This window comes from Artemia franciscana, chromosome 1 (assembly GCF_032884065.1).
Source record: "Artemia franciscana chromosome 1, ASM3288406v1, whole genome shotgun sequence".
Lineage (NCBI taxonomy): Eukaryota > Metazoa > Arthropoda > Branchiopoda > Anostraca > Artemiidae > Artemia > Artemia franciscana.
This window is the reverse complement of record NC_088863.1, coordinates 18,273,500-18,289,060: the sequence shown is the minus strand read 5'-3', so window position 1 is coordinate 18,289,060 and position 15,561 is coordinate 18,273,500. Positions and strand designations below refer to the sequence as shown.

Genomic DNA, 15,561 nt, shown 5'->3' with positions numbered 1-15,561 from the left:
ATGGTGTGATTTTCATTAAGGTTCTATGACTATTAGGGGGGTTTTCCCCCTATTTTTTAAAATAAGGCAAAATTTCTCGGGCTCGTAACTTTTGATGGGTAAGACTAAACTTGATGAAACTTATATATTTAAAATCAGCATTAAAATGCGATTCTTTTGTTTTAGCTATTAGTATTAAAATCACATTTTTTAGAGTTTTGGTTATTATTGAGCCGGGTCGCTCCTTACTACAGTTCGTTATCACGAACTGTTTAACTTCTTGTTAGATTTACAGTCACGTATACGAGCGCCTGAAACTGCTTTTTGACAGTTTCCCTGGATAACGTCTAGAAAATAAACAGTTGCAAATTAGGAATATGTCTCTGAAAGTTACATAGCCTATTTGTTTGACCTCTGATTGTTTATCGTTTTAGCTTTACCCTATTTCTTTTAATTGGGCTCACGAAACCTAGCGTGACAATAGGCTAGATTACGCAAGAACCAACTGCAGCACTACGGAGTTCTGTGCTAATTTTCAAATCAGGCGCAGAAAAGAAATTGTTCAGTTCATCTACTTTCTTTCGTTGGACATCATTTAACTTCAATTGAAATTTTCGTTTTATTAGTCAGAATATCCAAGGAATATGATACCAATGAAACTAAGTGATAATCTATGATAACAAGATGAAATTTTTTTTTATCTTAGACACAACCAAATAGAGCTATCAGACAGCTAATCTTGAATCGAAGGCTACCTATTGTCAAAATCAATTCTATTATCGACCAAAACACGTGAAAAAAACAAACAAAAACACAGAAATAAGACAAAATTGATTCTTCTTCTTCTTGACCATTTGCCAAGCATAGTCAAAACTTTCCAAATATCATTTTTGACACCAATTTTTGCAATTTGATATCCAATAACGATATTTAATCAGATATATCTATGTCGCCCAACACCAACTGCTGGCAACTGCTGGCGAAGTCAAAACTTCGTGAGTGGTTACATCTTCTCTTCCCTCACTAACAGATCTTTTCATCTCACTGTTCTTAAACACAATTTTTGGTTACTATGGGCCGTAGTTCGTCCTTTACTAGATTGAAGCTACGGCAGCAGCCATGATTAAAGATTAAAGATTTTTATTTAACAAACACAACATAGATAAACAAAAATATTCAGATAGAGCCAACAAAGAGCTAAGCTCGAATCAAAGGCTACCCATTATCAAAATAAATATTATGATGCACCAAACTAAAAAAAAAAGAAAAAATCCAAAAACAAATCCAAAATACAAAGAAAAAAACATGACAACTTAGAGCAGGAGAGGGACAAATAGACGAAGGAGGCTGTCCCGGCACGGCAAACATTATAATTGAAAATAAAAATATAGAATAAGAAGTCCCTGTCACAAAGGGTGCCCTAATAATATATTCTGTTAAATTTCTATCAAAAAGATAAGCTGATCAGATTTTTAGATTTATTATCTAATTTAAGCCTATTTGCTGTAGAAGGGATTTGGAATCTCATTGAACATAAAGCTTTTGAATTTATTATTTAATTTAAGCCTATTTTCTGAAGAAGGGTTTTGAAATATCATTCAAAATCAATCTTTTTAAATTTATTATTTAATTTAAGCCTATTTACTGTAGAAGGGATTTGAAATCTCATCGAAAATAAAGCTTTTTCGCATCTTACTGAGGGGAGTCTATACGTTCCAAAAGGAGTCGAAGCAAATGCTAGCGAGCGAGAGGGGGCGGCAGGAATAGTGAATCAAGAAAATAATTCAATGGAGACTGAATATCGTACTGCCAAAGTCATAAATGCAAATTATTAAGTTGACCAAGGCCCAAAACACACTTGGCGTTTTACTACATACACATTGGGAGATAAAAAAACGATCAGTAAACAAACACCGATGGTAGCAATTCAGCCGTCCATTGTTAAACAGATCGTCGTAACGAACTGTAGTAAGGAGCGACCCAGCTTGTAATAAAAACATAAGATTACAAAAGTTCGTTACGTAAGCTAATTTATAAGTTACGTTTTTTACTAATAAAAAAATTCGTAAAAAAAATAAAAGTTCTAGTTGCCTTTTTAAGTAACCAAAAAACCGCAGGGCAACTAGGCTCCCTCCTCCGTTCCCTTTTTTGTCAAAATCATTCGATCAAAACTATGAGAAAGCCATTTAGCAAAAAAAAAAAAATTGCAAATTTTGTGTTAATTATTCCTCTGCGGAGAGCCAAAATCAAAACATGCATTGATTCAAAAACGTTCAGAAATTAAATAAAAAAAAAAGTTTTTTTTAGCTGAAAGTAAGAAGCGACATTAAAACTTAAAACGAACAGAAATTACTTCGTATATGAAAGGGGCTTACGCTAAATTTTTTTACTGTTTTAAAATGTAGAGTCAAGAGAAAGAGTCAAACTTTAGCGTAAAGAGCGGAGCGTTGAGGAGGAAAAGCCCCTTTCATATAGTAAGTAATTTCTGTTCGTTTTAAGTTTTAATGTCGCTCCTTACTTTCAGCTAAAAAAATCTTTTTTTTTATTTAATTCTATATGAAATGACATTATTTTTTAAGTAAGAGAAAAAAACAGCCAAATAAAATAGTATATGCACACACAAATAAGAATAAATTGAAAAGTACAACTATTCCAAAAAGTTTTCTCGGTGTGCCTTATCCACACTGATGAATCTACAGCAATTATTTTATGCAAATAAAATTTCTATTTTCCCTCTCATATACTGGGCAATTTTTGTTTCTGTTTTAATGTTACTCTTTTCTTTCATTTGGATAAAAAAACTTTTTCAGATAATGTTTGCTTTATTCATCATTCGGTTTTAACATTATACTTGCGGTTATTCTAAGTGTGAGTTTGGCTATTACCCCATCTCAGCTCTTTTCACTAGATTCTTGCTTTTGTAAAATAATATTTTGAAAGAAGACAAATGTTTTGCTTGTCCATTGTCTTTCGAAAAATTTGAGCTGAAAATTACACATTTTTTTTTTTTAATAAAACAAAATTGTTCTAAATAAGACGAAGCATGTCACCACCATCACACTATCATTCTTTATATATTAGTTCACCTTGTTGTCAAAATGCTTCAATATTTAAAGCTAATCCAAGCGTATCCTTTTTTAGGCTTTATTCATTTTCCCCACGCAAACAAATAAGAAAATGCACAGACTTCTGCCCTCATTGAACTGTATAACTTTCGGTTTTACGGGGTAAATTAATATCACAAAGATTGATTTTTTTGGACTGGGCACTTATTTATTGAAGAATCTTCCACTGGACCCGGGAAACTAGGAGGCTGAAACTGGAAACCTTTCGATAGTTCTAAGCCAAGTAGCTATTTTGATGTATTTTCTCTAAATTGATATTTAGTGCATTCAGTCCTGACTTAACTTGTTTTCGCAGCGAATTAGAACACATATTTTTTTTTTTGCCTCCAGCTAGTTTTTATACCAAGTCAGGATTTTTTTTTTTTTTTTAAGTCTATAATTAATGCATTCAGTGTACTAAGATTCAGAGTCATGGAAGGAACTTCGTTGTTGTATTTAGTCATGACTTAACTTGTTTTTGCACCGAATTAGAACGCGTTTTTTTTTTTTTTTTTTTTTTTTTTTTTTTTTTTTTTTTTTTTTTTTTTTTTTTTTTTTTTTGCTTCCAGCTAGTTTTTAAACCAAGTCAGGATTTTTTTTTCTAAAAAAAAGTCTATAATTAATGAATTCAGTGTACTAGGATTCAGAGTCATTGAGGGAACTTCGTTGTTGCACTTAGTCATGACTTGACTTGTTTTTGCACCGAATTAGAACTCATACTTTTCTTTACCTCCAGCTAGTCTTAACACCGAGTCAGGATTTTTTTTTTTTTTTTTTTTTTTTTTTTGAGTCGGTCTATAGCTTGGACTAAGCAAAGGACAAGAAATGGTATGAAACTTGAAAAAATTGAATAAATTCGATTTTCATTTTAACTGTAAAATTTTTAATTCAAAAGCATCCACTCACATATAGTTTTTGGTTTAATTCTGTGTTTTTTCTTTTAGTCTGGTGCTGGTATTTTTCTTCCTAAATGTCAACATTAGCATGTTATGTTTTTTCTCCAATTTAAGATGTCTGGTAAGTCCGTCGCTTGATATTATTAAATATAAAAAAAAGTAATTTTTTTACTGAGAATAAGGAGCGACATTAAAACTTATGCAGAAATTATACATAACGAACAGAAATTACTCCGTATATGAAAGGGACTGTTCCCTCCTCAATGCCTCCCTCTTTACGCTAAAGTGTTAACTCTTGTCACAGCTCTAATTTTTAAAACAATAAAAACTTTAGTGTAAAGAGCGGCGCCCATTATAGTTGATGTCCTGTGGTGACGCAGTGGGTTTGACCTTAGCTTAGTAATACGGGACCCAGAGATCGAATTACGCTGCAGGAATGCACTGCAGGGCCGACGCAGGGACCTTAGTAGTCAAGAAGCGTCGTTAATTCTTAAATAAATAATAAATAAAAGAGCGGCGCGTTGAGGAGAAGACAGTCCCTTTCATATACAGAACAATTTCTGTTCGTTTTAAGTTTTAATGTCGCTCGTTACTTTTTTATGCTACTTTTAATGTCGCTCCTTACTCCTTACTTATTTAATTTTTGAACGTTATTCAACTAATGTAGGTTCGAATTTAGCTCACCTTACATGAACAAAATCAAACAGAATTTGCATATTAATTCTGGCAGATTTATTCCGTATATAAAGGGTTGCCACCTCCTCAATACCTTTTTTTGGCGCTAACGCTGTTAGCACTTTTAAAAAAGCTTCCTATTCTAACTAAACGGCCCCGGTGTTTCAGTAGACGCTCTTAAAAAATTGGGACAAACAGTCAGACTTTAGTATAAAGAGCAAGGTATTGAGGAGGGGACAGACATTCATATGCGGAATAATTTCTGTTCGTTTTTAAATAATGCCGGTAAATTTGGTTTACCCTCTGTGAAATATACCCCTCTCCCTCACGGAAAACTCACGGAAATTTCATGCAACGCAAAGTATACCCCCTCCCGTCAAATTTTCTCCAGACAGTTCCATCCTCGCTGAGAATCCTCCATCCCTGTAAAATTGCTTGCGGAAGATTCAGTCTGTAAATACTACTTTGAATTCTTTCATTTGAACAAGACTTTATCCCTAATCGGTTCCTCGATCCCTCCAGAAATGCAAAACACGCGAAAACAAGCCCCTTGATGATTCCCCCGGAACGTCACATGAAAAATTTGGCAGAAAAAAGTGTAAGAAAATTAAAAAGAATTTCGTATAATTTTTCTATCAAATACCCCCAGTCCCCTGGAATATTTACCCCTGGAAATTTTTCTCCCCAAGGAAGATTCTCCCTAAAGAAATCCACCCCAAGAGCAACCCCTCCCCCAAAAAAATATTTGTATACTTCCCAATAATAAATATTTTACGTAAACAATGGGTGAATTTCATAACTTACATGCCTCTGCCCACGGACTATGGGGGGTCGTCTTATACATAAAGACATAATTATTTGATCTTTCAACTATACTGAACAAAATGGCTATGTCAAATTTCGATCAAATAATTTTCGGGGGAAAATGGTCGTGGGAGGGGGCCCAGTTGCCCTCCAATCTTTTGGTCTCTTAAAAAGGACACTAGAACTTTTTATTTCTGTTCGGATGCACCCTCTCCCAATCTTCTAGGACCGTTATTTTAATACAATACCCCTGAAAAAAAAATAATAAAAAACACACATCCGTGATCTGTCTTTCGGTAAAAAATAGCAAAATTCCACATTTTTGCAGATAGGAGCCTGAAAGTTCTACAGTAGGGTTCTCTGATATGCTGAATGTGGTTGTGTGATTTTAATGAAGATTCCTTTAATTTCAGAGGGGTTCTCCTCTATTTAAAAAAATTAGGCAAATGCTCTCAGGCTCGTGACTTTTGATGAATGACTTTTGAACACTAAACTTGATTAATCTTATGTATTTAGAATCAGCATAATTTGCTGATTCGTTTGATGTATCGATTGATATTAAAATTCTGTTTTTTAGAATTTCGATTACTATTGAGCCAAGTCGCTCTTAACTTAAATTCGTTAGTTTCTCCGTAATTTGCATAATTTATTTTATAATTGTCTAATATCCCTCTTCAGAGGCGCCATTTGGGGGGGGGTCAAGGGTGGGCAAATGCCCACTCCAGATTTTCCAGGGAGGCCCAAGCTTCCACCACAAAGGGCCCTTTGCCGGCCATAATAGTCCATTATGTCCAACATAATCCATTCTGTCCAATTGATTTGACATTACTGCACGCCTATTAACCAAAGAGCGTAATTACCTGACGACCCTTGGGGTAATTACGCTATTTGCTATTAACCATTGTAAACTTTGAAAGTAGGTTAAATACATAATAAATTCTCGAGTTCTGTCAAATGCCCATTTCCTAGATGATTATATTAATATTATAAACTCTGAATTTTTGCAGTAATTCCTCTAAGTTGACAGATTAAAATATGGCAGTTCCTGTCAAATGTCTCGATGTTTATTTTCTTGTTTTAGTGAATATAAGCCACCGTTTTAGATTACTCGAGTCAGTTCTTATTCTGTTTCTGTCCTCGTCTTATGTACATTTACTGTATCATATGTGTAAATAAACATTTTTATGATCCACGCATAAACCTTATGAAAGTTAGAGACGCTTGACATCCTCTACTGGTCGAACCCGAGATTGTAGGCCAACGTTACCATAAGACTCTAAAGACGAGAGCACAGAGAGAAGTAGAAGACTTCATCATTAAGCCTATTAACTTTTTAGTCAGGTAAATATAAAGGTATTAATAGCCATTAGCACTAGAACTCAAAAGATCACCAAGCATCTGAAACAATTTGTGACAACTTTGACGCTAGGAAAGAACTCCATCCAATCTGGAAATGGGACTACTACTTTGGCGGATGAAATGAAGCGAGAGTACTCCGAGACTTTCGACCGTCTACTAGTCGAATTTGACAGAAGGTTCACAGATAACATACCAGCACTGAGCACACTCGAAGCCTTGGATCCAAGCTTGACCAAGTTTATGGACACAGAGTTGCTCAAGCGTTTATCTGCTCTTTACGGTGAGCTGGATATCGACGACATTCTTCTCGAATCTCAAGCTGGTATTGCCAAGCGTTTCTTGCTCGATGAGAACAAAAAACCGGAAAACTTCCTAGACATTGTCGATCATCTTCAGGCATTACCAGTGGCTTAGTCAGAAGTAATTAAAGTACTTTGTATTGCTGCCACACTTCCTGTGACAATAGCGAGCAATGAGCGTTTGTTTTCTTGCTGAGAAATAGTGAAAAACTACCTGCGGTATAGAACAGGAGACGATTGTCTCAGTCACCTCCTTTTGATGTTTGCAGAGAAGCATTTAGTAAAAAATTGGACCACAACCAGCTTGTTGATGATTTTGCAAAGATGAAACCTCGGCGGTTCCCCTTGTTACCTTGAGCGTTGTAATATTTTTTTTCTCTTGTTATGTTTTTCCTTTTGTAAATATATTTGATCTGAAAGATTTCTGCTGAAGGAAAACCGAGATTTTGGTTACATCCCTCAGCATGTCAATGAAGATTACTTTCACCGACGTATTGTTTACTTAAATAACAAAGTTTCTCGCTGAGGAAGGCCAGCCTGTAGTCTGGTTGAATTTTCCCCTTTCAGTTTAATCACTTAACCTCGTTGATTGTGATCTTCGATGTTATAACTAATCTTAGAGGTCAGTGTGGCTGAGTTCCAAATTCGGTTACAGTACATTTCCAAGCAACACACAGGTGCTGAAAATGTGTTTTTACTTAGAATATTCGATCGATGTGCTGCCAAAACCTGCATTTTTTCTTACGCGACACGAAGTGAGTCAGGGGGGCCCAAGATGGAGTTCATGCCCACCCCAAGATTTGGCCCAAATGGCGCCTCTGTCCCTCTTCCCCTTTCGATTAGAATTCTTGCTTCAATCGGATAAACATTTTTAAGTTCCTTCATTGTTGACCCATCATTTATAATTTATTAGACTAAGTAGTAGCCTAGGGAGATGAACAATGGTCATCATCAATTACAACCTTTTTCAGTAAACCTGAGGTATTTTAACCCTATTTTAAGTATTATAATACTTCAATAACTTCTATACTGGCACCACCAATTGAAATATTAAATTATGCGATTAAATAATTAATTAACATTAATTACGGATTAATCAAGATTGATTTATGGACGAAACTAATTAAATAACTGTATAATTGATTATGTATCAGTTGAAATAATTTATGCAAAGAGTGTGGTATCCGATAAAAGACATGTCCTTCAGAAAAACAGCATTTTCGTTAAATTTTATAATATTTATTTCACCAGAGTTGTAGTTCAAACATTTCTACTTGTAGAAAGAACTTTTATTTAACACCAAAAAAATTTATTTCGTTGTTCTGCGTTTCACCTTCCTTTTCTTGAAATTTTAATTTAAAATATTGGTTGTAGTTCTAACCGAAAACACGGAATCAGATGGTTTTATGGCTGTTTATCAACTGAATGTTTCACGATTTATTTCAACACGATATTGCAATAGCTCTGTTCTGCTGCATGCATGTGTTATTTCTTTCTGTTTTTGTTTGTGTTTCTAAGGAAGTGGATGGGCCAGGGGATATTGATTCCTCCTCTGCGACTGTTGGAATCAAAACGCTCTGACCGTGGTTTTGTTCTGGAAACATACTTTCTTTTCATTTTTAGAAAGCTTAGTTTGAATTCTGACCTTGTGGTAAATGGGCTTTTTTTCGTTAAACATGGGCGATTTTTTTGCTGATCCATTTTTCAGGTAAATTGGAAAAAGAGCAGAAGCAGGCACATCATTTGGGAAGGGTAGTAGATTTGGGATAGAATTTTTTTTATTTTCACAGGAAAATACCTTTTTTGGTATTTTAAAATCAAAAATAGATTAAGCAACAGAGATACGTCCTTTTGCTTATCCCATATATTCTTGTAATTGAAGTCCCAAAAAAGAAGTCGAAATGTTCTAAGCAAACCATTTTTCCGTGGTTGAACCCCTCCCCCTTCCTTTCTTTTTCATTAAACGGTTTACTATGTGTTTGATTCCTCATATATGCGGCTCATATGTTTTGGGAATAGGCATTTTTTGCCGTTTCAGTTTCAGCACTTTTTTTTGAAAACGGCAATTTTTTTGAAAACTTTTTTTTTTTAAACTCTGAAAACGGCAATTTTTTGCTGTTTCAGCACTTTCAGTTTTTGTTGACTATTGACAGGACTGAAACGTTTGTACCTAAATAGTATTCTGGATGAGGCAGAAAGCTAAGGCCTCATACCTCTCTTAAATACGATTTTGACTGAACTGCGCAAAAACTTAATAACTCGATGGTTCGCGTGATTATGTTCTGCCTCATATATATATATATATATATATATATATATATATATATATATATATATATATATATATATATATATATATATATATATAAGTTAGTAATACAAGAAATAATTTTGATATTCCACTAGATTTTCCAGCGATTATGACTTTTAAGTTTTGCTATTAAGCTATTGCTGTCTTTTTCCTTGGTAAATTTAGTAAATTTCTCACTTTCTTTCTTTCTCTCTCTCTCTTTTTTTCTTTCTCTCACTCTCTCTCAACTATAATTTAGATTTTTATTTGATTTTATAGAAGCAAGATTTTCGTCAGTTTAGTCTTATTACTTCAAACTTAGTTTCAAAATTATGAATTTGGGGTATAGCTCAAAAATTAAACATCCTAGGAAGAACTGGATTTCAAAATTCTATTTCGGTTAAAAAGGTATTTGTTTCAATTTATAGTCTGAATGTATTTTTTTCAAACTTCCAGAAGTCACACTGTCTAAATACTTTATCCCACCCCCTAATGTGCACATATATAGCCCAAATTATATATTTTCAATTTATTCTTTCACTTCTCTTTGTCATGTCTCACGCTAAGATCAGCTCACTGATCCAAATAAAAAATAAATAATAATAATAATAATAATAATAATAATAGAGGCAATTGAGCAAGTTTGACACGCTTATATGGATATTTCGACAGTCTTAATTGTTGATATTGTAAAATTAACAATTTACTTTTAAAGCTAATAAGTACTTTTTTCAAACTAACAGTGACTAAACTGCCGAATAGTACCAGCTGGTCATTGCTCTTACTCAGCGATCAAAGAAGAGCTTGAACAATCTCTCTGGAAATATTCTTCCTGAAATACCATTTTAAAACTCATTTTAGAGAATCTTAAATCATTTTCAAAAAACAAATCATTAGAAAGACATTTAAAGATTAATAGCTTTATGTTTTACGACTAGATATAATTAATTTCATTTTATGATGATATTTTTACTCTTAACTTTTTTTCTTTTATTAACGGTTTACTCTTAAAGATTGTTTTGTTTTTACCAACGGTTTACTCTTAACACCTTTTCGGGTATCTATGTGGTGGGCAACTACAAGTAGTGAAAGCTTGTTTCCAACATACAATTAAAGTTTCTACTCATCGATTCCTGAAATAAATCCCACCAGATTCCACTAGTGCATTTCCGTGGCGTCACTAGCCATTAATTAATAGGGGCCCAGCTCGGGAGTTGCCGCATAGCATTGTTGGGTAGAAAAAGAAGAGTATTAGCAACTTTGAACAGTGGTTTAATTTCGTTTTGACTTTTTTAGTATTGAATTTTATCCCACGAAATCGTTTGTATTTTTCAATCATATAGGTTTTCAGTGTTTTGATATTGTCCTATTATATTAGTCAATATTATCATGTTCAAAATGATGCTCCCCTTGGAGAAAAGGTTTTCACCCAAAAGCTTCATCACTTAGTTATTTTTGATTTGCCGGAAGTTTAAGAGATATATGCATAGATGCAGCGTTGAGTAGTGTCTGATTGTTATAAGACCCAAAATTATTCGATTTTTTCTTTAAGGAAATAATTTTGTAACTTTAGGCCTTCTGGTCGAATTCATTCCGAAGTTCGGCAAATGGCCGAAATGGTTGACGCATTATTTATTGGTGAACGTATACGGTCTAATCGTCAGCGGGCTACTTTCTATGAATCGAGAAACCAATCTTTTCCTGCTAGAAGAGATTCCCCAGAGGAAACTGCATTTTCTACTGTTCCCAGAATTCGAAGTGGAAGGAATGATATCTCACCCTCTTCTTCATCACTCAGAAGAGGGGGAATAGCGTGGTGGTTCCAACCAGGGAAGCTTCCTCCTTCTCATCAGTCAAAGGGGGGTAAAGGTAGCAAAAAGGGTATGTTGCACGTTGCATTTGTACACTTCTCCTAATCAGTCTGTCTCTTCTTTTCTTTTTTTGAGGCTACTATGACAAACATATCTCCAGGGAATGCCCTCTGAGACTAGATTATTACCTTGGAATTTCCAAAATCTTGAACTTTTTCCTTTTTTTTAGTTCATCTGTAATTTGTTTGTTTCGCCGCTTCTGCATTTTAAATGTTGTATAATTTTTCATTGTTGATTAATTTTTCGGCCATTGTTCAAGATATCTGAGCTGTAGCGTTGGAAATCCAACGGCCATTCCAAGAAGGTCATTTTGAAGGTATCATAGGATTCGCAAAAAGTACAATATCGTAACATGCAAAATGACTTATCCAACGAAGGGTACAATATATTAATATAATGCAAATATATTTGATAGCTATAAATAAAAATCCAAACATGATAAATAGCTATAAATAAATTATCAGAGTAAACATTAAAATTTAAGATTAATAAATATAAGTATGAATATAACGTAGCTATAATTATATAAGCATACGAATTAATTTTTTATGTTGTTTTTCTTATAAAAGTAATCTTAAATTATATTATATTTAAAAAAATGTATGTATAAATCAACTTAAGAATTCATAATAAAAACAATAATATTTATAGGTAATTTATAAATGAATTTATATTCAATCATAAATAGTAATAAATTTCTGAGCAATTTAATAAAATTTATTCATTATTATGTTGTTAAATTATACTATCTAAAGTAACATCAAGAAAACAATACAAAAATCATACAAAAGTAGCTCATCTGAAGTTATTTGGATAAAGCTTGTGTTCTTTCGTCTCTTACCATTCTAATTCTTTCGTGGTTTCTATTCATTGTTTCTATTCGCGGTCTCTATTCGTTGGTATCTATTCAGCTGTTTCGTTGCGATTCTCGTCTCCCTCCTAATCCCCGATCTATTAATAACTACTTTATAAAGTTTAAGAACGGTGGACAGAATGATAAAATATATTGTTTTGAAGAATTCCATTTTCAAAAACATGCCCGCCGTATGTAACGTTCGGGGAAATTACTATTTACTGTAAACAGGGTTTTTAGTCCCATCTGTAGTTTTTGGCTCTACTAATTTCTTTGGTTTGGCTAATAGGATTGACAGGTAAGGTGATCTCTTCATATTTGTTTTTCTTCTTTTTCTAATTATTCTTTTTTCTTCATGTTGGCTGTTGAATTCAAATTACAAATTTTTCTTCAGTAGAAAAATCGGTTTTCATCATTTCCCTCATAAACTTAATAAAGGAATAGCAAACTGGTCAGTCTGTACAGAAATTGGTTTTCATTTGTTTCCTCATAAGCTTAATAAAGGAGTAGCAAACTGTTCAGTCAGTAGAGAAATCAGTTTTCATCTTCTCCCTCATAAGCTTAAATAAAGGAGTAGCAAACTGGTCTGTCAGTAGAGAAGGCGGTTTTCATCTTTTCCCCCATAAGCTTACTAAAGGAGTTGCAAACTGGTCAGTCAGCGATTTTTCGTTTGTTCGGAAAGAGAAAATCAAGAGTGTCCAAAACAATGTGCCCAGCGGATCCCAAAACAAGCAAGATAATTTCATTTGTCATATACGTATTTTGTAAGGTATAAATACCTTACAAAATCAAATGTATCTCTTCGACCGAAATTTTCTACTTGTACAAGACCGGCCATTTGATGAAATAATCATAACATGACTTTATTTTTTTCTAAAAAATGAATCACTTGTTGCACCCCAGTAATCTAAGCTGTAGAATTAAACAATACTCGTCTTACGGTTGAATAATGTGAAAAAGAAAATCCAAATCTAGAAAATATTGAATGAGAATAAGAAAAATGGTAAATTTTAAACTGCTTTTTCATAAATTTTTGTCCATATTAATCCAAATTTTCACTCAAGGGAAAAAAAATTTTGGACAGAGGGAAAAGGGTACGCGGTCTGTGTTAAAAAATGAGGATTTTCTGGAAATTTTTAACTACTACTAGCAATTCGCTGCAGCACCAGGGTGTCTTGAGGCCAAAAAAGCTTTACCCTTCGCTCAAATCTGTACAAAACTTCGCTCTTTACTCCACCGCATGGAATTTTAATTTCCTTTTAATTCTGTCCTTTCTTATGTCCTCTTCCCAACTCATTGGGGGATGATTTTCTTTTCGTTTGACCCACCTAGATGGCCAAAAATCACAGTATTTGCTAATCTTTTATCTGGGACCTAGCCTGTGATCCTAGCCACTGTCGCGATTCACCTTTGGAGGCTTTATTTTCGTCATGATTCACGACTTATTCGTCTTTTTACTTGTTTACATCTTCATTGCACTATGTAATATTGCCTTTTCACCTTCATTTATTCCTAGTTTTAGCGACTTAGTCTTTTGGTATTAATTTTCAAGCCTATTATTGCACTCTGAACTCTCAAAACCTCTAAAACTGCAATTATACCGCTAACATTTTTGTCTAGGACACTCAAGTCATCTGTACAATCTAAGTCTACGAGAGTTTTGCCTCCACATTCGATACCATGTTCTCCCATAGCCGTTGTCGTCTTCCTTAAGATTAATTCCATCAAAGTAATCCACCGTGTTTCGTAAGATTAATTCCATCAAAATAATCCGTGCGAACGTGGATAGGATACCATCTGATTAACTCCTGATTCTAAACCTAGTCAACTACTAACCTAACTTCCTACCTTACCCTGTACTATATTATATTCATATACATCTCTAGTCTCTTTAATGTACTTATGGGGTATGCTATACAATGATAGTAGGCTACCTTCAACAAGAATTCTCTATGAGCTGACTCAGATGCCTGTTCATAATCTACGGAACTGAAGACTAAACGCGTTTGACGGTTCGGACCCTTTTTAACTATTAATCTAAGAGGGAAATTTCTTCTCTTAAGACCTTATCTTTACCATCTTTCAGTCCAAAAAGCATTATAATGTTAATTAATTTTGCTTTCTACAATGATCTAGCTAAGGCCTCCGTAATTACCACACTTACTTTCATCACTTTTTTGTAAAGAGATTTAATTAAGGTTTTCCTAAAATCACTCGGACCCCCTTTTTTCAAAAACCATACTCATTGGCTTCACTTGTATCTTTAATTATGGAAATAAAAAGTAAAAAAAGAATCTTGCCACACTATCAGAAGCCATGACCTTATTATTTTTCAATCCTTTTAGTACTGCCTATAACTGTTCCTTGCAGAATAAATCTACTTACATTTTGAAATTGTCGTAAGCTTTTTCAGGCCTTTTCATATTGTTTTTTAGAACTTTATCACGGTTTGACACACTGAAAATGTTCTACCTTTAACACTTTTATTAAACTCTCTTTTATTTTAACTCTCTTTACCACTTTTATTTTCACTAATTGAGGCACTGTTCTTGTTTTTAACTGATAGATGTCCAGACTAACTATTTCAAGCGCTTCTGATTTATGTTCCTTATTGGTTTTGGGTATTTTATTTTTCTTTGGTCCTAAGATTAAATAAAAAAAAAAGTTTTTTTTAACTGAAAGTCAGGAGCGACATTAAAATTTAAAACGAGTAGAAATTACTCCGTATATGAAAGAGGCTGTTCCCTCCTCAATACCCCGCTCTTTGCGCTAAAAGTTTGACTCTTTCTCTCTACTCCACTTTTTAAAACAGTAAAAAACTGTAAAAAAAAAAACAGTAAAAGGGCACTAGAACTTTTAATTTCCGTCAGAGTGAACCTTATTGTGACATTCTAGGACCACTGAGTCGATATGATCACCCCTAGGCAAAAAACAAAAAAAAAAAAAATAAATACGAATCCGTGATGTGTCTTGTGGCAAAAAATACAAAATTCCACATTTTTGTAGATAGGAGCTTAAAACTGCTACTGTAAGGTTCTCTGATACGCTGAATCTGATGGTGAAATTTTCGTTAAGATTCTATCACTTTTAAGGGTTGTTTTCTAAAATAAGGCAAATTTTCTCAGACTCATAACTAAACTTGATGAAACTTATATATTTAAAATCAGCGTTAAAATGCGATTCTTTTGATGTAACTATTGGTATCTAAATCCGTTTTTTAGAGTTTCGGTTACTTTTGAGCCGGGTAGCTCCTTACTACAGTTCGTACCCATGAACTGTTTGAATATCAAACAATTCGTGATAACGAACTATAAGTAAGGAGCGATGCGGCTCAATAGTAACCAAAACTGTAAGAAACAGGGTCTTGATAATAATTGATACATCAAAACAATAAACTTTTGATGCTTACTCAGAATATGTAAATTTCATCA

The 15,561-nt window shown here is 33.7% G+C and overlaps 1 protein-coding gene across 7 annotated transcripts in view; it reads left to right on the top strand.

The window, feature by feature from the left end:
• The window catches only part of LOC136026521 (polypeptide N-acetylgalactosaminyltransferase 3-like), a 181,954-nt gene that overhangs the window by 133,329 nt on the left and 33,064 nt on the right, over window positions 1–15,561 (top strand). For 2 of the 7 annotated variants that reach the window (XR_010617328.1, XR_010617329.1), the window contains exons 13-14: window positions 4,028–4,100; window positions 10,980–11,127. Coding sequence is in view for 4 of the 7 variants with exons in the window: in XM_065703198.1 (XP_065559270.1) it covers window positions 8,772–8,824; window positions 10,980–11,287 (361 nt within the window). In the remaining 3 variants the exon portion in view is untranslated. Of the gene's footprint in view, window positions 1–4,027; window positions 4,101–8,760; window positions 8,825–10,979; window positions 11,288–15,561 lie in introns of those variants that run through there. The other 5 variants (XM_065703198.1, XM_065703189.1, XM_065703208.1 and 2 more) reach the window with 4 other exon arrangements.